This window comes from Rhincodon typus, chromosome 3, assembly GCF_021869965.1.
Source record: "Rhincodon typus isolate 14 chromosome 3, sRhiTyp1.1, whole genome shotgun sequence".
Lineage (NCBI taxonomy): Eukaryota > Metazoa > Chordata > Chondrichthyes > Orectolobiformes > Rhincodontidae > Rhincodon > Rhincodon typus.
The window spans coordinates 3,551,405-3,570,774 of record NC_063334.1 but is presented as its reverse complement, the minus strand read 5'-3'; the positions used below and the strand labels follow the sequence as shown (position 1 = coordinate 3,570,774).

General features: G+C 40.4%; 1 protein-coding gene across 2 annotated transcripts in view; it reads right to left on the bottom strand.

The window, feature by feature from the left end:
• Positions 1-19,370, bottom strand: part of polr1e (RNA polymerase I subunit E) — a 32,341-nt gene that overhangs the window by 12,640 nt on the left and 331 nt on the right. The window contains exons 1-7 of one of the 2 annotated variants that reach the window (XM_048592479.1): positions 19,176-19,370; positions 16,881-16,984; positions 16,627-16,703; positions 9,736-9,821; positions 6,867-6,922; positions 4,424-4,568; positions 1,907-2,014 (exon numbers count right to left, since the gene is read on the bottom strand). The exon at positions 19,176-19,370 is cut by the window's right edge and continues 331 nt beyond it. In XM_048592479.1, coding sequence (XP_048448436.1) covers positions 1,907-2,014; positions 4,424-4,568; positions 6,867-6,922; positions 9,736-9,821; positions 16,627-16,703; positions 16,881-16,984; positions 19,176-19,370 — 771 coding nt within the window. The remainder of the gene's footprint in view (positions 1-1,906; positions 2,015-4,423; positions 4,569-6,866; positions 6,923-9,735; positions 9,822-16,626; positions 16,704-16,880; positions 16,985-19,175) is intronic. The other variant, XM_048592486.1, reaches the window with a different exon arrangement.

Here is a 19,370-nt window from a genome sequence, read left to right as displayed (position 1 = left end):
TGTATTTGCATACTAACATTTTGCAATTCACGGGGAGCCAGATCCTCTACATCTCAGCTTTTATCCAAATCACTTTTTTTTTTATTCTTCCTGTCTAAATGGACAATTCCACATTTCCACCCATTATGTTTTTTTGTCAGATCCTTGCCGATCACTTAACCTATCTTTTTGTAGCTTCCTGACAACTTAAGTATGAATTCATAATGAGACCATCTTGAAAGTATGTCAACAAAATCAGACTAAACAGATGACTACAGTAATACAGCACACAAACAGACCCTTCAGTAGAACTCGTCCACACCAACCAGACATTGTGAACTGATCTAGTCCTATTTGCCAGCATTTGGCCCAAATCCCTCTAAACCCTTCCTATTCATATACCCATCCAGACGCCTTTTAAATATTGTAATTGTCCCAGCCTCCATCACTTCCTCTGGCAGCTCGTTCCATACACACACCACCCTCTGCATGAAAAAGTTGTCCCTTAGGTCCCTTTTAAATTTTTCCCCTCCTATGTTAAACCTATGTCCCCTAGTTTTGGACTCCCATATCCTGGGAAAAAAACTTTGGTTAATTACCCTATCCATGCACCTCATGATTTTATAAACCTCTGTAAGATTATCCTTCAGCCTCTGACCACCCCCGACTTCCGAGATGGCCTCGTTGTGAATGTCTGCCTGAGCTCCAAGACTCACCAATGCCTTGAACCCTGCAGGATTGTTTACATTGAAGGAAACCACTAGCATTATATGTTTGACGACTATAATGTTGCAATTAGTTTATTTTTCTTTGAAATGGTTTTCCAAAACCTGTTAATTAGGACAAGATTAGATTTCAAGTGGATTGCAAATGTTTTCAATGGAAATTTCACTGCCTGTGTTTGAGTGACAATTTTTGAGAATGCCAGAGGGTGAATTTTTTTTTCAAAGCAAATTTTGAAAGGCCAGTTTTGTTTTATTTGTGACCATTTCGAAGACTTGCCGGTTTTATTATATGGTTCACTGGGTAAGTCAGCATTGAGGCTGCATTGGAACAACAGGTGATATGGAAGGGCCACAGAGGTGCTGAGAAGTGAGTGTTAACACTTGTAACAACCACTAATGTCACAGCAAACACAGGTGGGCCTGCTAAACTACCAATGTTGCCATCTGCCCACTTCCATCACTGTCTCAGTGGGTGGGGACAGCTTTCCTGACTCCTGGAGACCAAATGAATGAATTTACTACTTTTTAAACATTGGGAATGCAACACCGGTTGAGGAACTGTTAGTCAGGCCATTTCCCAAAGAAACAAATTCTGTTTCTTTCTCCACAAATGCTGCTAGACCTACTTTCCAGCATTTTCTGGTTTTACTTCACAATTTCCAGCATCTGCTGTACTTGATTTTTGAAAAGGTAGATGCTGAGAAGATGAATCCACTTGCAGGCTGGAAAAGAACTAGTCAGTATAAATATAAGATAATCTCTAATAAATCAAGTTGAGAGAAATGTCTTTACCTGGGAAGTACAATGAGTAGCACACTAACACAAGGAACATCTGAGGCAAATAACTTGGTTGCGTTTCAGGGGAAATTTAGATAAGCAAATTAAGTAACAAAGAATAGATGGAATTATTGATGGGGTTAGATAAAGATAGGTGGGAAGAGGCTCATATACAGCATAAACATTGTACCCAGACATGCTGACCCAAAACTGACTGCTTCCATGCTGTAAATACCTTTGAGTACTTTTGTCACTCTCCTTCTCCACACCACTGAGCTCAAAACCCTCTCTCTAACAGCATTCACCACTGAATTGTGACTTTATAAACTTTGTGTGTAGTTCCTAAAGACAAACCGAACTGTTTCTGGAGAGATGTTACTGTGACTGTGAATAGCAAAGCTCAATTTGCAGTAAATAAAGGATACGGTCCTCAAACTTGTAAACATCTTCAGGCTTATCCGCATCAGCATGACAAGGTGGAAGAAAGACGGACTTGTCCTGAGACTCGAACTGTGTTGCCTCACTAGTTATAGCTTTGAGAAAACAAAATGTTGAAAATAATATTACATATACATTGCAAAACAACATTCCAATACATTCCATAATAACACATGAAAGCAGAGAAGCAGCAGCTGTTTGTCGTCAAATAATAGAATTATAGGAATCTGCAATTGATTATTCATCCAGTGCAATCTTTGCCCTGACTTTGTAAAATAAATATGCAATATTTATTTAATTGGTTTTCTGGAAGTAGACCACAACTACCTCCAGCTCCCTCAAACAGGTATTGTAATGTAGGTTATGTTCCCTGAGAAAAAGTAGCAAATCAGTTGGGATTTTAACATCTTTCTGGCTCGAACCAATAATTGATTGAGTTCAAGATCACAACTTGCTATAATGAAACTGCCATGATCTCTCTGATGACAGTCTAATAGTACATAGCTATAATACTCAACTAAGTCTGTGATCTTAATGAAAAGAATAGCTTGTTGGCAATTTCCTCTAAATTTATGTCAATTGTATTCTTGTGTATGTCAGAGTCCATCCAGATTGTTGTGTTTAGATTTTTGGGCACCAAATTTCTGAAAAAAATAGTAATCCTGAAGGAGACATAGTCCAGACTCATCAGAATAATAACAGGATTTCAAAAGACCTATATTATGAGAACAGGCTACATCATGGCTTAACTTTTGAGTTAAGAAGGGTGAAGTATGATCTTATCAGGTTCAATATGACTAAAAGGATTCAATAGGGTAAATACAGAGAAACTATTTCCTATAATGAAAGAACTCAGAACAAGAAGGCATCATTTTAAAATCATAGTTAGGCCATTTAGGAGCAGAATCAGTAAGTATTTTCATGTTGTTTTCACTGGAAAGTAGGAGGTTGAGGGGTGACCTTATAGACATTTATAAAATCATGAGGGGCATAGATAAGGTGAATAGCAAAGGTCTTTTCCCTAGGGTGGGGGAGTTCAAAACTAGAGGGCATATTTTTAACGTGACAGTAGAAAGTTTTAAAAAGGACATGTGGGGTGACTTTTTGTTTTACCCAGGGAGTGGTTCTTGTGTGGAATGAAATGCTGGAGGAAGCGGTGGATGCAGGTACAGTTACAACATTTAAAAGACATTTGGATAAGTACGTGAATTGTAAAGGTTTGGAGGGATATAAGCCAAACATAGGCAAGTGGAACTAGTTTAGTTTGGGAACGTGGTTGGACTAATCGGACCGAAGGGTCTGTTTCCATGCTGTACAACTCTATATAAAGATAGTGAAAATGTGAAACAACACCAATAGACGGGGATCAATTTTTCAACATCGAGATTGAAAGATTGTGTTAGGTAATAGTATCAATGCAGGTAAATGGAGTTCAGATATCATTTAACCGCTAAAGATAATATTGATCTATCCCTAGTTCTATGTCATTTACCATAACACAAATCAGGCACAATGACGTTCGGTCTTTTATTCTGATACAGAATGAGTATCCATTAACTGTACATCTGGGTGGGATGTTCCTCAGAGGGGCGGTGTGGACTCAGTGGGCTGAATAGCCTGCTTCCACACTGTAGGGATTCTATGATTCGAAGGTTCCTTCCTCCTATTAGTCCAACGGGAACAAGTTAAATTCTCAACAGAAGTTTTGAATCTCAATAATTTTAATTTTGCTAATCTAAACTTTGCAATGCCCCAAAAAATGTAATATTTTGTAGCAGCTTCCACAAACAGACAGTCTTTTTTAACATTACCTGCATCTTCCTTCTTTCACATAAATGGGTAAGTGGAGCACAGTTCTCTATGAACTCCTATCATGGTAAACTGGTTATTGAAGAATTAATTGGATGTGAACCACATAGAGAAGGTGTAAACCATTACACTCCCGGAACTTGTCACTTAAAACCACTTTTTCTATTTCCAGCTTGTAAGTTTCACACTCATGATTAAAGTGCATGCTTTAGCTGAAGGAAAAATTGGGAATTCCAAAAACACCCCAGCTTAGAGGCACGTCTACGTAATCTGGTTGCCATGGGGATGAAAATTTAAAAGAGACCCAAGGTTTCATGACTGTTCAAGACCTACAGAAGCCTTCAGAATTGTGAAGATCCAAACTTAATTGGCCCAGATCTTAATAGCCATAATAAACATGCCTGGGCAGTTGCATTCTCCCTCTCATGATTGCTAAGACTGGTAATTCTCAATGTCCCAAATAGTAAAAAATGCTCAGTACTGACTAACCTTCACAATGGATAGCTTTGAGATGTGCATATGATATATCCACATATCCTGACAAAATAGTTATTATACATTAATGCCCTTTCCCTTGCACCCTCCCTCAGATCAATAACTCAGGTTGCTGTAAATTAAAGTTATTTTGGATAGGTAGATTGTTTGATCTTATACAGTCACAGAATAGTCCCTGTCCCACAATTTGGTTCCTTTACCTGTAACTCCTTTCTTTTCAATTATATTTTCTGCTGCTTTGGCTACAGCTATCTGCAAAGTCTCATTCCCGACCCGATTCATTCTGCGAGAACTCAAGGCACGTTTTTGCTTGTTAGTGCCAAATGCCTCAATGAGGGAATCCATCTAGGAAATCAACAATGAACAGTTAATATATTTTAAGAGCAAAACATCATTTTGGATCATTACTTCCATTTCCCATTCACAGGCCTGCACAAACTGGTTTACAAAAACTGAACACAAAATTCTAATTCCTGATCAAGCAGTCTGGTTAAAGGCTTTGACAGCTTCAGATTTTAAACAGTGCTAAAACGAGACAAGAAAAGGAGACCCTTTACATCTTGCACGCATCTGGTCTAGGACACGAGAAATAGACTTGAGAAAAGGGTATACTGTATCCGCTGTTCCCGATGTGGCCTCCTCTACATCGGGCAAACCAAGCGGAGGCTTGCGGGCCGCTTTGTGGAACACCTACGCTCGGTTCGCGACAAACAACTGCACCTCCCAGTCGCGGCCATTTTAATTCCCCCTCCCACTCCTTGGACGACATGTCCATCCTGGGCCTCCTGCAGTACCACAACGATGCCACCCGAAGGTTGCAGGAACAGCACCTCATGTTTCACTTGTGAACCCTGCAGCCCAATGGTATCAATGTGGACTTCACAAGCTTCAGAATCTCCCCTCCCCCGACCACATCCCATAACCAGCCCAGCTCATACCCGCCTCCTTAACCTGTCCTTCCTCCCACCTATCCACTCCTCCCACCTCAAGCCCCACCTCCATCCCACCTCCTTGACCTGTCTGTCTCCTTTATCCATCTTCTAACTGCCACCCCCTCTCTCCCTATTTGTTTCAACATCCCCATCCCCATCCCCATCCCCATCCCCTTCCCCTTCCCCATTTCTAGACACGAAACATCAGTTTTCCTGGTCCTCTGATGCTGCTTGGCCTGCTGTGTTCACCCAGCTCTACACCTTGTTATATGGGAAAAGGGATACCAATTTATGAAGCTTGAGAGAAGAGTATTGATTGGGCATGTCATTGGTATGCAGATGTAGCAATCTTTTAGCAATAGTTAAGTTCTGTACTTTCCACTTATTCACACTGGTTTACCACAGCTGAGCAAATTTCATTAGCCCTCACTTGCCATATGGAAAAATAAACACAAACCAGTTCCCAGGAGATGAATGCCTGATTTATTGAATATATACAAGAAAGCTCCACGTACTCAGCTGAGTGATGCTGTCATTAAGATGCAGCATTGCCAGTGTTAAGATAAACCTGCTCAATTATTACACTTACAGCACAAAGTAGAAGTGAAGGATTACAGAATGACAATGCTAGTTAATCTAATCCAAGGCTACTCTTAACAATTGTGGCAGTAATTTCTAAAGGAACATTTAGAGAATCCAGATTTTTATTTAAAAATTATCTTCAGCCTAGAAACGCTGTTTAATATGCAAAAGGGAAGGGGGAAAAAATTGAAAAATACATAAATGTCAGGGTGAAAAAATATCAAGCATCACATCCAATCCAACTGCTTCCTTAACTTTTCCACCATGCCAGCCAATTGTATTTGGAACAGCCACAATGAGTTTGTGTCATAACTTGCTTGATTTTTTTCAAACATTTATCGTAAGGGCTTTTAACTCAATCTCTAACTATATCAATAACATAACCATCAAGTTACTGTACTCATAAAAGTATATTTGAGAATCTGAAGTTGACCATTTGACCACTGGAGCCAGTTCCACCATTCATACGGATCATGGTTGATTATCTACCCCAATTGCCTTGTCTTGTACAACCATATCCCTAACTAAAAATCTACCAAACCCAACCTCAAATACATTCAATAACAAAACATCTAAGAGTCTTTGAGGAAGGGTCACCAGACCCGAAACATTAACTCTGTTTTTTCCTTCACAGAGGCTGCCAGACCTGCTGAGCTTTTCCAGCAACTTTGTTTTTGGGTTCCTGATTTACAGCATCCGCAGTTCTTTCGGTTTTTATTACCAAATATTCAGGATCTTGAGTGAAAAAAAATCCTTCCTAATTGCAGTCATGAGTGGCTGAACTCTTACTCTCAAGCTTTAACATTATGTTCTAGATTCCCTTGCCAGGCAAACTTTTTTTTAAAGAGTCAACAGTGTCAAGCCTGTCAAGAATTGTAAATTGGATCATCTCTCATTCTTCTAAGCACAAGAGAACATAGGCCTAGTCTCCTGAGGCTCTTTTCTTGGAAAATCCCCTCATCCAGAAACCCAACTACCAAATTTAACCGTCTCCCCAAGTACCTCCTGCCCTTGTCCTTCTGAGGTGGAGGTCGCAGGTTTGAAAAATGCTGCTCAAGGAGCCTTGGCATGTCGCTGCAGTGCATCCCTAATTGCAATCTTTGTCAAATACTACATAAAGATTAATTACCTTCTCCCTGTAAGAGGTGCCCTTCTCACTGGTATCTCCTTCAATAGCAGATTCACCTGAGGAGATGATACTAGTATCAATATGTTGCTCCAATTCATAAATGCATTTTTAAATAATTCTTAGAAGAGATTAGACAACTAGTACTAAAACACAACAGGTGATGGCACTCTAGTTACTTATCAGACTAGAATAAAAAGCAATTACAGGCATTTTCCAACAAACCCAGAAAAATAAAAATAATGTGCAATTATATTGTGCCTTATCACATCACTCAAACATCATAAAGTGCATTACATGGACATCGAAGAAAGAAGTGACAGTTGAGAAGGACTCCAAGCCTAGCCCTGTTCTCCAACACTTCAAACTTAAAATAACTGAATTTGTGATTAAACTTCCATTTCCTCATCCATGCTTAACTTCCTAATCTCTTATAGTTCTAATTGTCTCAGCTGCTTCATCACCCACATTTTCTTCAACTACCCTGCTTTTTTGTACATTTCACCACCCTTTCTATATCATTGTCAACCATACACTGAACCACCTAGGTTCCCATCCTCAAATTCCATGCCAATCCTCCTTGAAGGCCATCTCTTGGCCAAACTATTAGTCACACATTCTGCCATCTCCTTCTTAGGCCAAGCAGAATTTTGATCACACTTATGGAATGCCTTCAGATATTTTGTGACATAATAGCACTTTTTTTTGCTGAATTACAGTGTGTGCACTGATTGCTGTTTCTGAACAGTTGCAATTCCAGAAGCAGTCAGCAATGGGGACGGAGTCCTTCACCTATTAGCTTTCAGGAGGAGAATCCACTGCCTCAAAGTGATATTTCATACCCTCCAAAATGTATTAAAGATAAAAGATTTTTTAAAAAAGAGGCAGTTTAAAAACACTTTGTGATATGTACTTTTCTTCCATTGTTAAATTTTTAATGCACAACAAACACATTGGCTGGCCAAAAGCCCTAAATTCTGAAACAGCAAAAACGTTACAGTATGCTCCTCACTGTGGAAAATTCATCTAAGGAAGTAACTTAATAATAGTGTTCCACCTGAGCTTTGAACGTTAGAGGAGATTTGCATTGCAGTGGTTAGCAACTAGCTAAAAAAGGTCTGGATTCTTACAGTTCCCCAAAGCAAAATGAGCCAGAGAGGCCAGAAAGGTTACATTCAGGATGCAATCCCATCTAATGACCTGAATTCTACAGTAACATCAGGACCACATGTGAGACCTAACGCCAATGACAGCCAATCCTGCCTGTTTGCAGGCTTTTCTTGAAGGTGGTTGATCAACATATCACCTCCAGAAGTTCAATCCAATTAAGGACAACAAGCAGTCTGTGCATATAACAGGGTTAATTTGAGCACCCAACACACAACACTAGGAGAACTCAATGCATGTAGGGGAACACAAGGGGTCCTCAAAATGGAGGAGCCCTTTGAAGAGTTCTCACAGTGATTTAGAAGCCTACTAACCTGCCCAGAAAGACATACCAAGAACGATCATCTGGTCAAGCTGTCAGTAGTCAATCAACCAGCAGAACTAAATCACTCAAAAATCATGCGATAAAGGGAAGGAGCAGCACCGCAGTAGCTACCTCAAAAGGGACAAACCCAATTAAACACAGACTCATACCAATAACTATGTCCTTCTCTGAGTCCCAAATGCAGAGGCTGTTGCGTGTACGGAATGAGCTGCCAGAGGAGGTGGCGGAGGTTGGTACAATTACAACATTTAAAAGGCATTCGGATAGGTATGTGTTTAGGAAGGGTTAGAGGGATATGAGCCAAATGCTGACAAATGGGACTAGATTAATTTAGGATATCGGGTCAGCATAGACAAGTTGGACTGAAGGGTCTAATTCCTTGCTGTACATTCCTATAACTCTATACCTCTTCATATACATTTGCGTCACATTGCACATGGACATGGAGCTCTACCTCTCTACCACACTTTGAACACTTCTGCCACATTTAAATTGTGAGATTGCTTGTAACTGCTCTGAATACTGGGCATTTTTCCCATAGAACAGGAAGCTATCATATTCAACCACCTGCATAAGCACCATATTATTCCTACCTACCTGATTCCCCTCTACAGCTGTTGTCTCAGGCTGTTCAAAAATTAGATCCCTAATCAAACTTGAGCAGAGCTTCTGAATCCATATTATCAGAAACAGGCCAACCGTTTTCATATCTATGACTTTGCCAACATCAGATCCTGACTCAGTCCTTACACTAACAAAAATTCTCAGCCATGCATTTTTCACTTCCAGACTCAAACATGCCAATATCTTTTCCCTACTTTCACCCTCTGTAAACTCCAGCTCATCCAAAACTGTTGCCTATATCTTATCCTGCACCACCTCCTGCTGGTCCATCATCCCTGTTTGTGCTAATGACTTTTGATTTCTGGTCTTCCAAAGCATCCAAACCTCACTTTAAATTCTTATCTTTGTGTTTAAATTTCATCACACTCTTGTTCAACTTTACATCTGTGTTCCAGCTCCCTCTATTCTCTGACTCTACAATACCCTCTCCCTTCGCTGAACTGTCCTGTCACCTCTGTAGTCATGCATTCCAATATCCAAGCCCTATACTCTGAAATTCCCTACTTAAATCTCTGCAACTCTCCTTCAAGGTCCTTCTTAACACCCATTTCTTTAATGAGCAAGCTTTCAGTCATCCCATCTAACAGACCTTTCTCTGAATCAGTGAACATTTTTGAATGACAATTCTTATGGAATGCACCCGATTGCTTTTAAATTAAATGCAGCACATAAATTCAAATCTTGATGCAAAAGAACCTGATTTATCCAAATCAAATAATGCTCACAGGTTCATCAAGATCGATGTACAGAACATACCAGGAAAGAAGGGCTGCATGTTGAAAAGCTGAGCATCATACACCTCCATTTTTCCAGTTCTTTTATTTAGTACACCAACAAAATACCTGAAATGAATAAAAGCACATTCCTTAAAGAAAACCTTTCGTCACTTTTATTCAGTAACTTCCCAATCATTTGCATTTTTGTAACAGCAATTTCCAAATATTAACCTTTGCATCATTTATCCACTTCATACGCCTAGCAATGTCATAACTTTTTTCAGCTGCCTCTGAACAGGCTATAGGTCCAATTGAAATGTAACAAAGAGGCAAATTATCTACACCTTTGAAAAGTATAAAACAAAGGAGTAAACCACATTATATGTATCTTTTTGCCACAGTACTTTTGAATCTCAGAAATTGAAAGTCAAAACAAAAGTCTCATTAAATTGCCAGAACAGCCAAGATAAAAATAAAAATCGCTGGTTCCTAATGGCAAAAGGCAATGCACAGATCACGAACATCCTAGTTTCATCAGTGTGTGCAGATTAGCTGAGTTTACATAGAAGAGGAAACATAATTAAACACAGCATCTCCTGATCAAGACGATGGCCAGTGATGTGCTCCAGTATTCAAACTGGAAACATGCATCTGGATGTTAGATGACAGCAGGGTCAAGGTTCAATGTGACCCTATGGGCAAAAGCCTCTTGATGGTCATTACCTCATCCACAAAGAACTTCAAAATTCAGCAATTCACAAAAACCCTTCAGATGGAGGAAATAGCAGAAAAAGGCAAAGTGCAAGGAACTTGTGTACTCTTCATCACTTTGGGTAAGCTATCCATTCTTCTTCATAATCAACTTAATTTAATGATATTTTGTTCTTAAATTGACCACATTAGTGCATAGAATGGGATGGAATTCAGAAGATTGAGGGGGGATCTTATAGAAACATTTAAAATTATGAAGGGAATAGATAAGATAGAAGTAGCCGGTGAAGCTAGGACAAGAGGGCATAGCCTCAAGATTAGAGGGAGCAGATTTAGGACTGAACTGAGAAGGAATTTCTTCACCCAGAGAGTTGTTAATCTATGGAATTCCTTGCCCAGTGAAGTAGTTGACGCTACTTCAGTAAACGCTTTTAAAAAAAAGGTAGATTTTTTTTGAACAATAAAGGAATTAAGGGATACGGTGAGAACGCGGGTAAGTGGATCTGAGTCCACGAAAAGATCAGCCATGATCTTATTGAATGGTGGAGCAGGCTCAAAGGGCCAGATGGCCTACTCCTGCTCCTAGTTCTTGTGTTCATCTTGACCGCTCTCCAGCAGCTTTCCCTGGAAACTGCATGAACACAGGTGTGAAGTGAGAATTGGTGCTCTGGTCCCAGCCAATGGCAATAGTGGCCAAGTCAGATCCCAGAATGAAACCTGGCTTGATCTTGTATTTAACATTTGCAGTTGGTTACTATGGTAGCTAGTCAACAAAACATATTCACAGGGCGCTGCAGATATTCATTAACAACAGAAATTTATGATACACAATAAAAACAAAGCCATATATACACATATAGGATAGTCAGAAAACTCTTGAACTGTAAGGCAAAGTTTCAACCTAACTACCAACACTGTCTTTTCACAGGTCCCCAGTAGCACAGAAGTATCACTTTTATCACAACTCTTTAATTTCTTAATTAGCTCACTCTTCACAGTCAATACAGTGTGGAGCTAGAGGAACACAGCAGTCAGGCAGCATCAGAGCAGCAGGAGAGTCGACGTTTTGGGCCTAGCCCTAGGTCCTGATGAAGGATCTACTTCATGAAACGTCAACTCTCCTGCTCCTCTGATGCTGCCTGACCTGCTGTGTTCCTCTAGCTCCATGCTGTGTTAGACTCTGACTCCAGCATCAGCAGTTCTTGCTTTCTCTGAGTGACTCACTTTTCACAGTTCTTTTCCTTGGACTGCTAAGATAGTTTTATAATTCTTCTATAGGTCCCATGGCATAAGACTTTTTCAATTCCGATGGTCTAAAATCACTTTCAGTTCACCAAAATTGGGAACTTCTATACATTTTGATTGATATCATTTATTTCAGAGTTTGGATTTTTGAACCAGCGGCATGTGGGTTTTGAACTACGTGTATAAAGGGGTTTACGAATTAACTTGTCAGTATTTCTGCAGTCATGTTTTTTCTCTAAAGCTAGCATGAGAGATACATTTCTGGAGCATGATGAGATTTTGTTTGTATTTCAGTTGATTTACAGCTGGACCAACTACATAGTGAAGTACCTTAGGCTACATTCAGTTAGAAGAATCCAGAATTTTGTTCTGCTTAGGGAACACCCATAGTTTTGAAAGCCTTGTGCTTTCTGCTTGCAGAAGTCTCAGTGGAAATTAGATATGTTTCTTCTGAAGAAAAAAGACAGCTTAGAACAATTAGGAAATAGATTATCTCACTATAAGGGTTTTAGTTTGGAATGTCCAGGCCAGAAGGTTTGGTTAGATCCCTAATTTGAAGATGAGAAAGTCTACATTCAGTTGGGGGAATACTCAAGGAAGAGACTATCAAACTCTCGAGACCAGGAACTGCAATCAACTGTTAAGTCAAGCTACAAAAGGGATTCTTTCTGGTGCTTGAGTACTGTAAAGTGTTGACGTTAAAATAGATGATATGTTATACTTTACAGTGTGTTTCAAAATCTTAAATACTCTTATATGTAAAGGTCTTGTTTTATTCTATTTTAACTTCTATGATTTTCAAAAAAAACTTGTTTAATTGTTAAAACTAAACCTGCAGCATTGTGAATGTGTGTTTCAGTGAAAGACCAGCTCATTGAATAAAAAATCATGATCTATCATTTCAGATCTCTGTCCAGTAATAACCCTAGCTGAGATTGTAACAACTATCAGAACGTGGATGTAAACCACTCTTCCAAGGTGACTGGTAACTGGTAACCTTGAACTGAAGCCCCGAGCCTCCTGTTCAGAAGTCAAAACTAAACTGGTAGCCTTGAGATAACAAGGTGTAGAGCTGGATGAACACAGCAGGCCAAGCAGCATCAGAGGAGCAGGAAGACTGACATTTCGGGCCTAGACCCTTCATTCTTTTTCCTCTTCCTGTCATAAACATAGCAATATAATCATTTCAACAATTAATTGGCCAGGCATTTAAGTGAAGTCCCATGCCTTCGTGGAAATTACGTACTTAGAGTCACTGTTCCAAACAGAATTCTGCTGAAAAAAAAGGCAGCTTAGAACAATTAGGAAATAGATTATCTCACTTTTGAAAAGAATTATCATCACAGGACTCACCAAAATTTTTCTCTCTCAATTTTAAAATCCAAGATTCATACTTATAAGAGCAACAATTTTCATAAAGTAGGAAAAGGATTATCAACAGCCTTATACCTGTACTACAATGATACAAGGAAGTTGAAAGAGAGCCCAAACTAAGAGCAATTAGAATACAGCATATTGAATCCCTAACATCTGAGATGGTCATGTTCTTTACATATAAATTGTCCAGTTAAGGATACGGACTTGATTTCCAATGGCACTTCTCACAGCAAGTCAAAGATAACAAACTTTATCTTATTAAACCACAAAATATTATTCTGCTACTGTAGCATAGCTGTGAGTAGGATTAATTTAAGTGACAGTTCAAGAATTCAAATGTCAATTGAGAAGCTGCAGATACTGTGTCAGGTATTTTCTTTTGAAGAGTTTGTAAATGTTAAATGGCACAAAAACCAGAATTAGGCAGTGTACAACTTTCAAAAAGTGACAGGCATGGAATATACCCATAAGACCATAAGCCAAGTTTTATATGCATGATGTATTATAGTACAAATGATTGTCAACAAGAATTCTGATAAGCTTGCAAACTAAACTCTGCACTTTTTAAAAAATCTTGCAAACATTTAAAGCATGAGACAAAGAAAAAAAATAAATTACTGGCAAGTTTAGCTGTCCTTTCAAAGCTTAAGAACAAGTTAAAGATTAATTCAAGACATGTCTTAGATTATTTTCCTAAAGAGTAAACAATCTATAAGGCGCTGCACACAAGAGATGGAGTTTCCGAGGCGCTTGCATTGTCTGGGGAATGGTGAGATTGGTGGCAAAAATCACAAGCATTGTGGCGAGGCCTATCTTGACAGTAGGAGTAACTTGCTGCATCCTTTATGCACTTGCCACGTGGCAAAGCGAGTTTCTAGCTAGACAGTGGCGAGGTGCCAATTAAGACGGATTATTGCTTGTTAAACGCCTTATGCACAATACAACTTTCTACATTGATATTCAGCTTCCTATCTTATAAAACACAAATCAGTTAGAAGCTTAGAGAAGTCAACATGGACGTCAGATTGAGTACCTGGCAACTTCAGATCTCCACTTCCTCCAAAGGTACTCCAGGTTGGACGCGAAGCATCATTATTTCAGTCACATGCAGCCCACATCCACAGACACTGGCATCCATCATGTGTCAGCCTTTAAAACCCTTGTGGCACATCTCTGATCCACTTACAGTCCGCTTCTGCACTTCAATACAATGACAGTTCCCCGTGCAGCAATACCACAACAAAGACACTGCGTGTTCATGGATATGCATCTAGCTCATGGTCTGGGCCAGACTATATCTCTGGAATGTTTGCTTGTGCATTAACACTCACTCACTCAGCCTTCCTGGATGCACACAGCATCCCTGCCTTTTTTGCATTTTGCCCCCTCAGTCAAATAACAGGCTCTCATTAATGCTGTACTGCTGTATACCAATTAGCACAGGCGCAAGCACAGGAAGCTTGTCAGCATATCTCAGTCCAGAAAGACAGCTACCAGTCACGGGATCATGATGCTCCAAATCAAGGACAGTCTCTCATACCATTCCAAGGGCGTGACATGGGACGATCAGAGTCAGGATCCTCTTCCTATAAGGGGTGAGGAACCGAATGTGAGCTGCCAACCATCCATCTTAGCTCTTTCTGCCCTATAGTGGGTTGTTTATCTCCTGGAATGAGAGGGGTGAAAGTGGGTAGCAGAGCTATTAATTTTGGTGTAGGTGGGAGGTGACCAAAGCATGGGAACAGAAATTGCAGAGGGCACGCAAGGTTAGTGGTGTCAGAGACTGGGGTAGGTGAGAGTTAATGAGAGAAGATATTGCAGGCAATAGGGAAAGTGGTAGAGAATGAGACTTGGTGGCAGGTGGATACAGTAGTAGAGATCAAGAGTGAAAGGGGTGTTGGACAGAAGATGGTAGCATTTACACTGGCACAGTGGAGAAGGAGTAAGACTCCAAAGGCTTGTGTTTTCAAATAAACCTGTTGGACTATAACCTGGCGTCGTGTGATTTCTGACCTTGTCCACCCCAGTCCAACACCGGCAGCTCCACCTCAGAGTGCAGAGGGTAATTGACTTTTTTCTTCTATTGTACTGCATCCCTCCAGACAATTCAGACTGTACCGACATGGTGGCAACTTCCTTACAGGATCGCACATTGCAGTATTGTGGCCTTCTCTATTGGTCTTGAAGAAGATGGTGCTCAACTTGTGCACCACATCATCCAGCAGGACCTCCAGGTCTCTGCCCACAAAGGACGCTGAATTTCCCTCATACATATCCAGGGCAAATGTCAGGAATTTGCAAGGCAACCTCGAGCTGACAATGTGCAATGACCTTTTAAAGATGGTGCCAGAAACAAGGATGTCAGTCAATTTCGGGATAGCCCAGCAAGGGCAATTTGTTCTGGGAAATGCCTCATGGTAAGATGGAGCTAGAATTGGATGAGAGGGATGCCAGGGAAGGGAAGCCGTCAATGAGGTGAGTTTGGAAACATATTGTGAGAAAACGGTTTGGCCCCATGGTTAAAAAACCACCAGAAAACTCAGCACCAAGTGCACTTAGCCAAAAAACATAAGGATCAGCCCAAGGAGTCTTCAATTGATGTGTAGTTAGATGATAGTGATAAAGGGACAAAGGGGGACAGACAATTCAACGCCCACTTTAAAGTCACATATCACATTTCTTTATATTCTAGTTTATATAAATAAAGACATTATGAATATCACAAACATTTTAGGCTGATATAGACATAATAAATGTAATCTTGGTCATTTATAATGGAGGATTAAAGAAGCAAAGTTCTGCCAAATGCAAGATTAACATACATTTAAAATTTGTATATCGAGTACATGATCATATTACAGTTAATCCAACACTTTTCCCGACACAGCTGGCTGATAATACTGTTGTATAAGTCTGCATTCTCCAACCCACTGTGAGCAATCTCACAGCAGATCTCTTAATCTAAATTAGAGCCAAGAACATTCTCATAACAGCAACAACCTACATATCATGTACTTCTACTCACTTCCTACTCTTATTTCTTCCTTGTGTCTCAATGTGTCTCTTCCTCTCTCACGTTAACAAGGATATTCCATAAATACTAAGTAATGCCTCTACTCAACAACACAACATAACTTCTCTTTCATTTCAAAGACTAGCACCAATCAAACTGTGTACCACCAATGCGGCTGGGTGGATTCCAATACCGCACAGAATGGAAAAAATGTGATTTGTAGGTTCTTTGTCCAAAATGTGGCTGTATCTGGGGAAAGATTATTCTTTGTATTTTATGGCGTGGGAAATGCCATTTGTCTAAGCTACCTTATCCAAAAATGATATCTATCAATTCCTCACTGCTGTTCACACTTAACATAGATATTATGCTTGCTTTATACTGTAGTTGGTCAAATTGAAAGAAAGACAATTTTATTCTAGCTAATCTCAGGACTCAACATGTGAATAGGTACAAAAAGTGACAAGAGCGTCTGATTGTCGCCACAACCTCTCCTATTTCTCCCCAAATGTTGACAATCCTGTTGCATGTTTTCAGCACTTTTTAAAATCGAATTCTGCCACTAATTCAGAGAAACAAACTTACTTGCACAATGAATTACACTTCAGAGCACTTGGTCCGAAATTATTTCCAACGTAAGTCAATCTATCCGTCTCAGCAGACTACAGGGGATGAAAAAGGAATCATTGCAAGTAAAGTTAAACAATTTCAATGAGCTAGCAATGTTATTAAAATAGTTTAAAGAAACCATATAATAAGATTGACCATGCCAGTTTTACAATGGAACAAACTGTTGTAAATGTTTTACTGTACAAGAACACCTGTTACTTCACTCTTACCAAGATCAGTTGATGCTTTTTCCGGGGATGATTTCTGTGTATATTTTTATGCAGCTGAAATTCCACATTTTCTGAATTTGTGAGTTTCCCATTGGAAAACTGAACTGCAAAACAGGACAATGTTGTTATAATTTAATTAGTGGCCCACAGGATATCTTTGTCCAGCAACCATATCATTTTGAGAAACTTGTTTTCCATAACCAAATAAATATGGCTTAGTTTTTAAATATTGATTTATTAGTCTTCAGTTCATTTATTTGTTGCCCCCCCACCCCCCACCTCCCACCTCCCACCTCCCACCTTAATCAAGTCTTTGGGGTTAGTGTCACAGGTAAGTCAGACTGTGTAGGGATGACAGGTTCTGTTCTCCAAAGAACATTTGGAAACCAGTTGGGTTAATGATAATCCGGCAGTTTTGATGGTTATTTTATCTGGAATTTGCCTGTAACCCCAACCTATCAAATCTGCTACCACAACTAAACTTTCACTCTTCTGCCTCAATACCTGTGCAGCTGAGCCAGTCATGGTGGCATGAACTTGGCTCCTGCCACACTCCTCTGAGAAATGATTGCTCTCAATAGCATTCAAAATAGAAAAACAGTTAGTTAGCGAGAGAGGCTCAGGGACTTCTACAGAGACTAGCAGTCACACTTTTCTGCTGGCATGCTATAAACATTTGGTGTAGCCACCTCCTTAAGCATGCTATCAATGTAACCTTCAGCTTTGAGGATACAATGCAGCAAGTCCAGCTGTTGCCATAATCAATAAGGAAATCAAGGATTATGGAGAACAGTCAGAGAAGTAGAGTTGAGAATTATTAGATTAGCCATTGTTTGGCTGAATGGTCTACTTGTGCGCCCACATTTATTGTCATAGAATCATAAAATCCGTACAGCGTGGAAGGAGGCCATTTGGCTGATCAAGTGCACACCAACCCTCCACACAGCTTCCCACCCAGAACCACCATATCCCCGCATTCCTTGTGACTAATCGCCTGGTCTGCACATTCCTGGATTCTAAGGACAATTTAGCATGGCCAATCCACCTAACCTGCACATCTTTGGACTGTGGAAGGAAACCGGAGCACCTGGAGGAAACCCACACAGACACAAGGAGAATGCGCAAACTCCACACAGACTGGTGCCCGAAGCTGGATTCGAAGCAAAGTCCCTGGTGCTGTGAGGCATCAGTGCTAACCACTAAGCCACCGTGCCGCCCTGGTCAATTATCTCATCCACAGGACATCACTGCAAGAATTCCCCAAGATAGCATTTTAGGCCTAACCCATTTTCAGCTGCTTCGATGATCTCCCTTCCATCATAAGATCAGAAATGGGATGTTCACTGATAATTATATAATGCTGAATGCCCCATATTATTAACAACCTGGCACTTACCAGTGGCCAGAAGTTGAGCTGAACTAGCTATTTAATACTGTGGTTGCAAGATCAGGTCAGAAGCTAGGAATTCTGCAGCAACGAACTTACTTTCTGACTCCTTAAAGCCTGTCCACTGTCTACAAAACCTAAGTCAGGAGTGCCACGGCACACTCCCCACTTACCTGGGTGACTACAGCTCTGGCACCACCAACAGCAAAGCAGCTTGCCTAGTATCCAACCTTTAAAGCTCCCCCCAGCAGCAACATTCAGCCACAGAAATGTGTACCATCTCCAAGACGCACTACAGCAACTCACCAAACATCCTTAAACAGCACCTTCCAAACCAGTGACCTCGGCCGCCAAGAACGACAAGGGCAGCAAGTACATGGGAATATCACTATCTACAAGTTCCACTTCATTTTACACAGACCCCTGACTTAGACCTATACTGCTATTCCCTTCAGTGTTACTGGGTCAAAATCCCTAGCAGCACTGTGGATGTACCTACACCCCAGGAGTTGCAGCAGTTCAACCACTTTATTGAAGACAATTTGGTTGGGTAATAAATGTTGGTACAGCTAAAGATGCCAGACATTTATGCCAAAGATGCAAGAACGAAAGCATAAACAAATGAAAGAGTATTTGTAACATTTTGACTTTTTTTCAGATTTCCAATTACTGTCCTTCTATGAGCCAAGCTTCATTCTTCCACGTCTGCACGACAGTAATTATACTTTAAAAAGTACATCATGAGCAAAAGTGGTCTGAAAAGTCTAAGTGCTTATGAAAGATGCTATACAAATGCAAGTTTTGTTTTATTTTGCTTTTCTGGGTCCGAGCCCCGACTCTGCCTTTGGATCTAAATTCCCAGCCTTTCCGCGCTGTCTGACTAATCCAAATATTCCCAGAGTCGCTACCGAGTATCGCCGACTGCTCCGGATCCAATTCCGCTAAATTCCTGTACTTCCACACACCGAAAGCTGCCATCAGTACAAACACAAACTGGATCAACACGCCGCAAACTCCAACACCGGGCCGCACATTAACTTCTACAAGCCCATGCCGCCCGGCGCCAGCGACACCGCCACCTACAGGCCCAGGCCACCACCCGG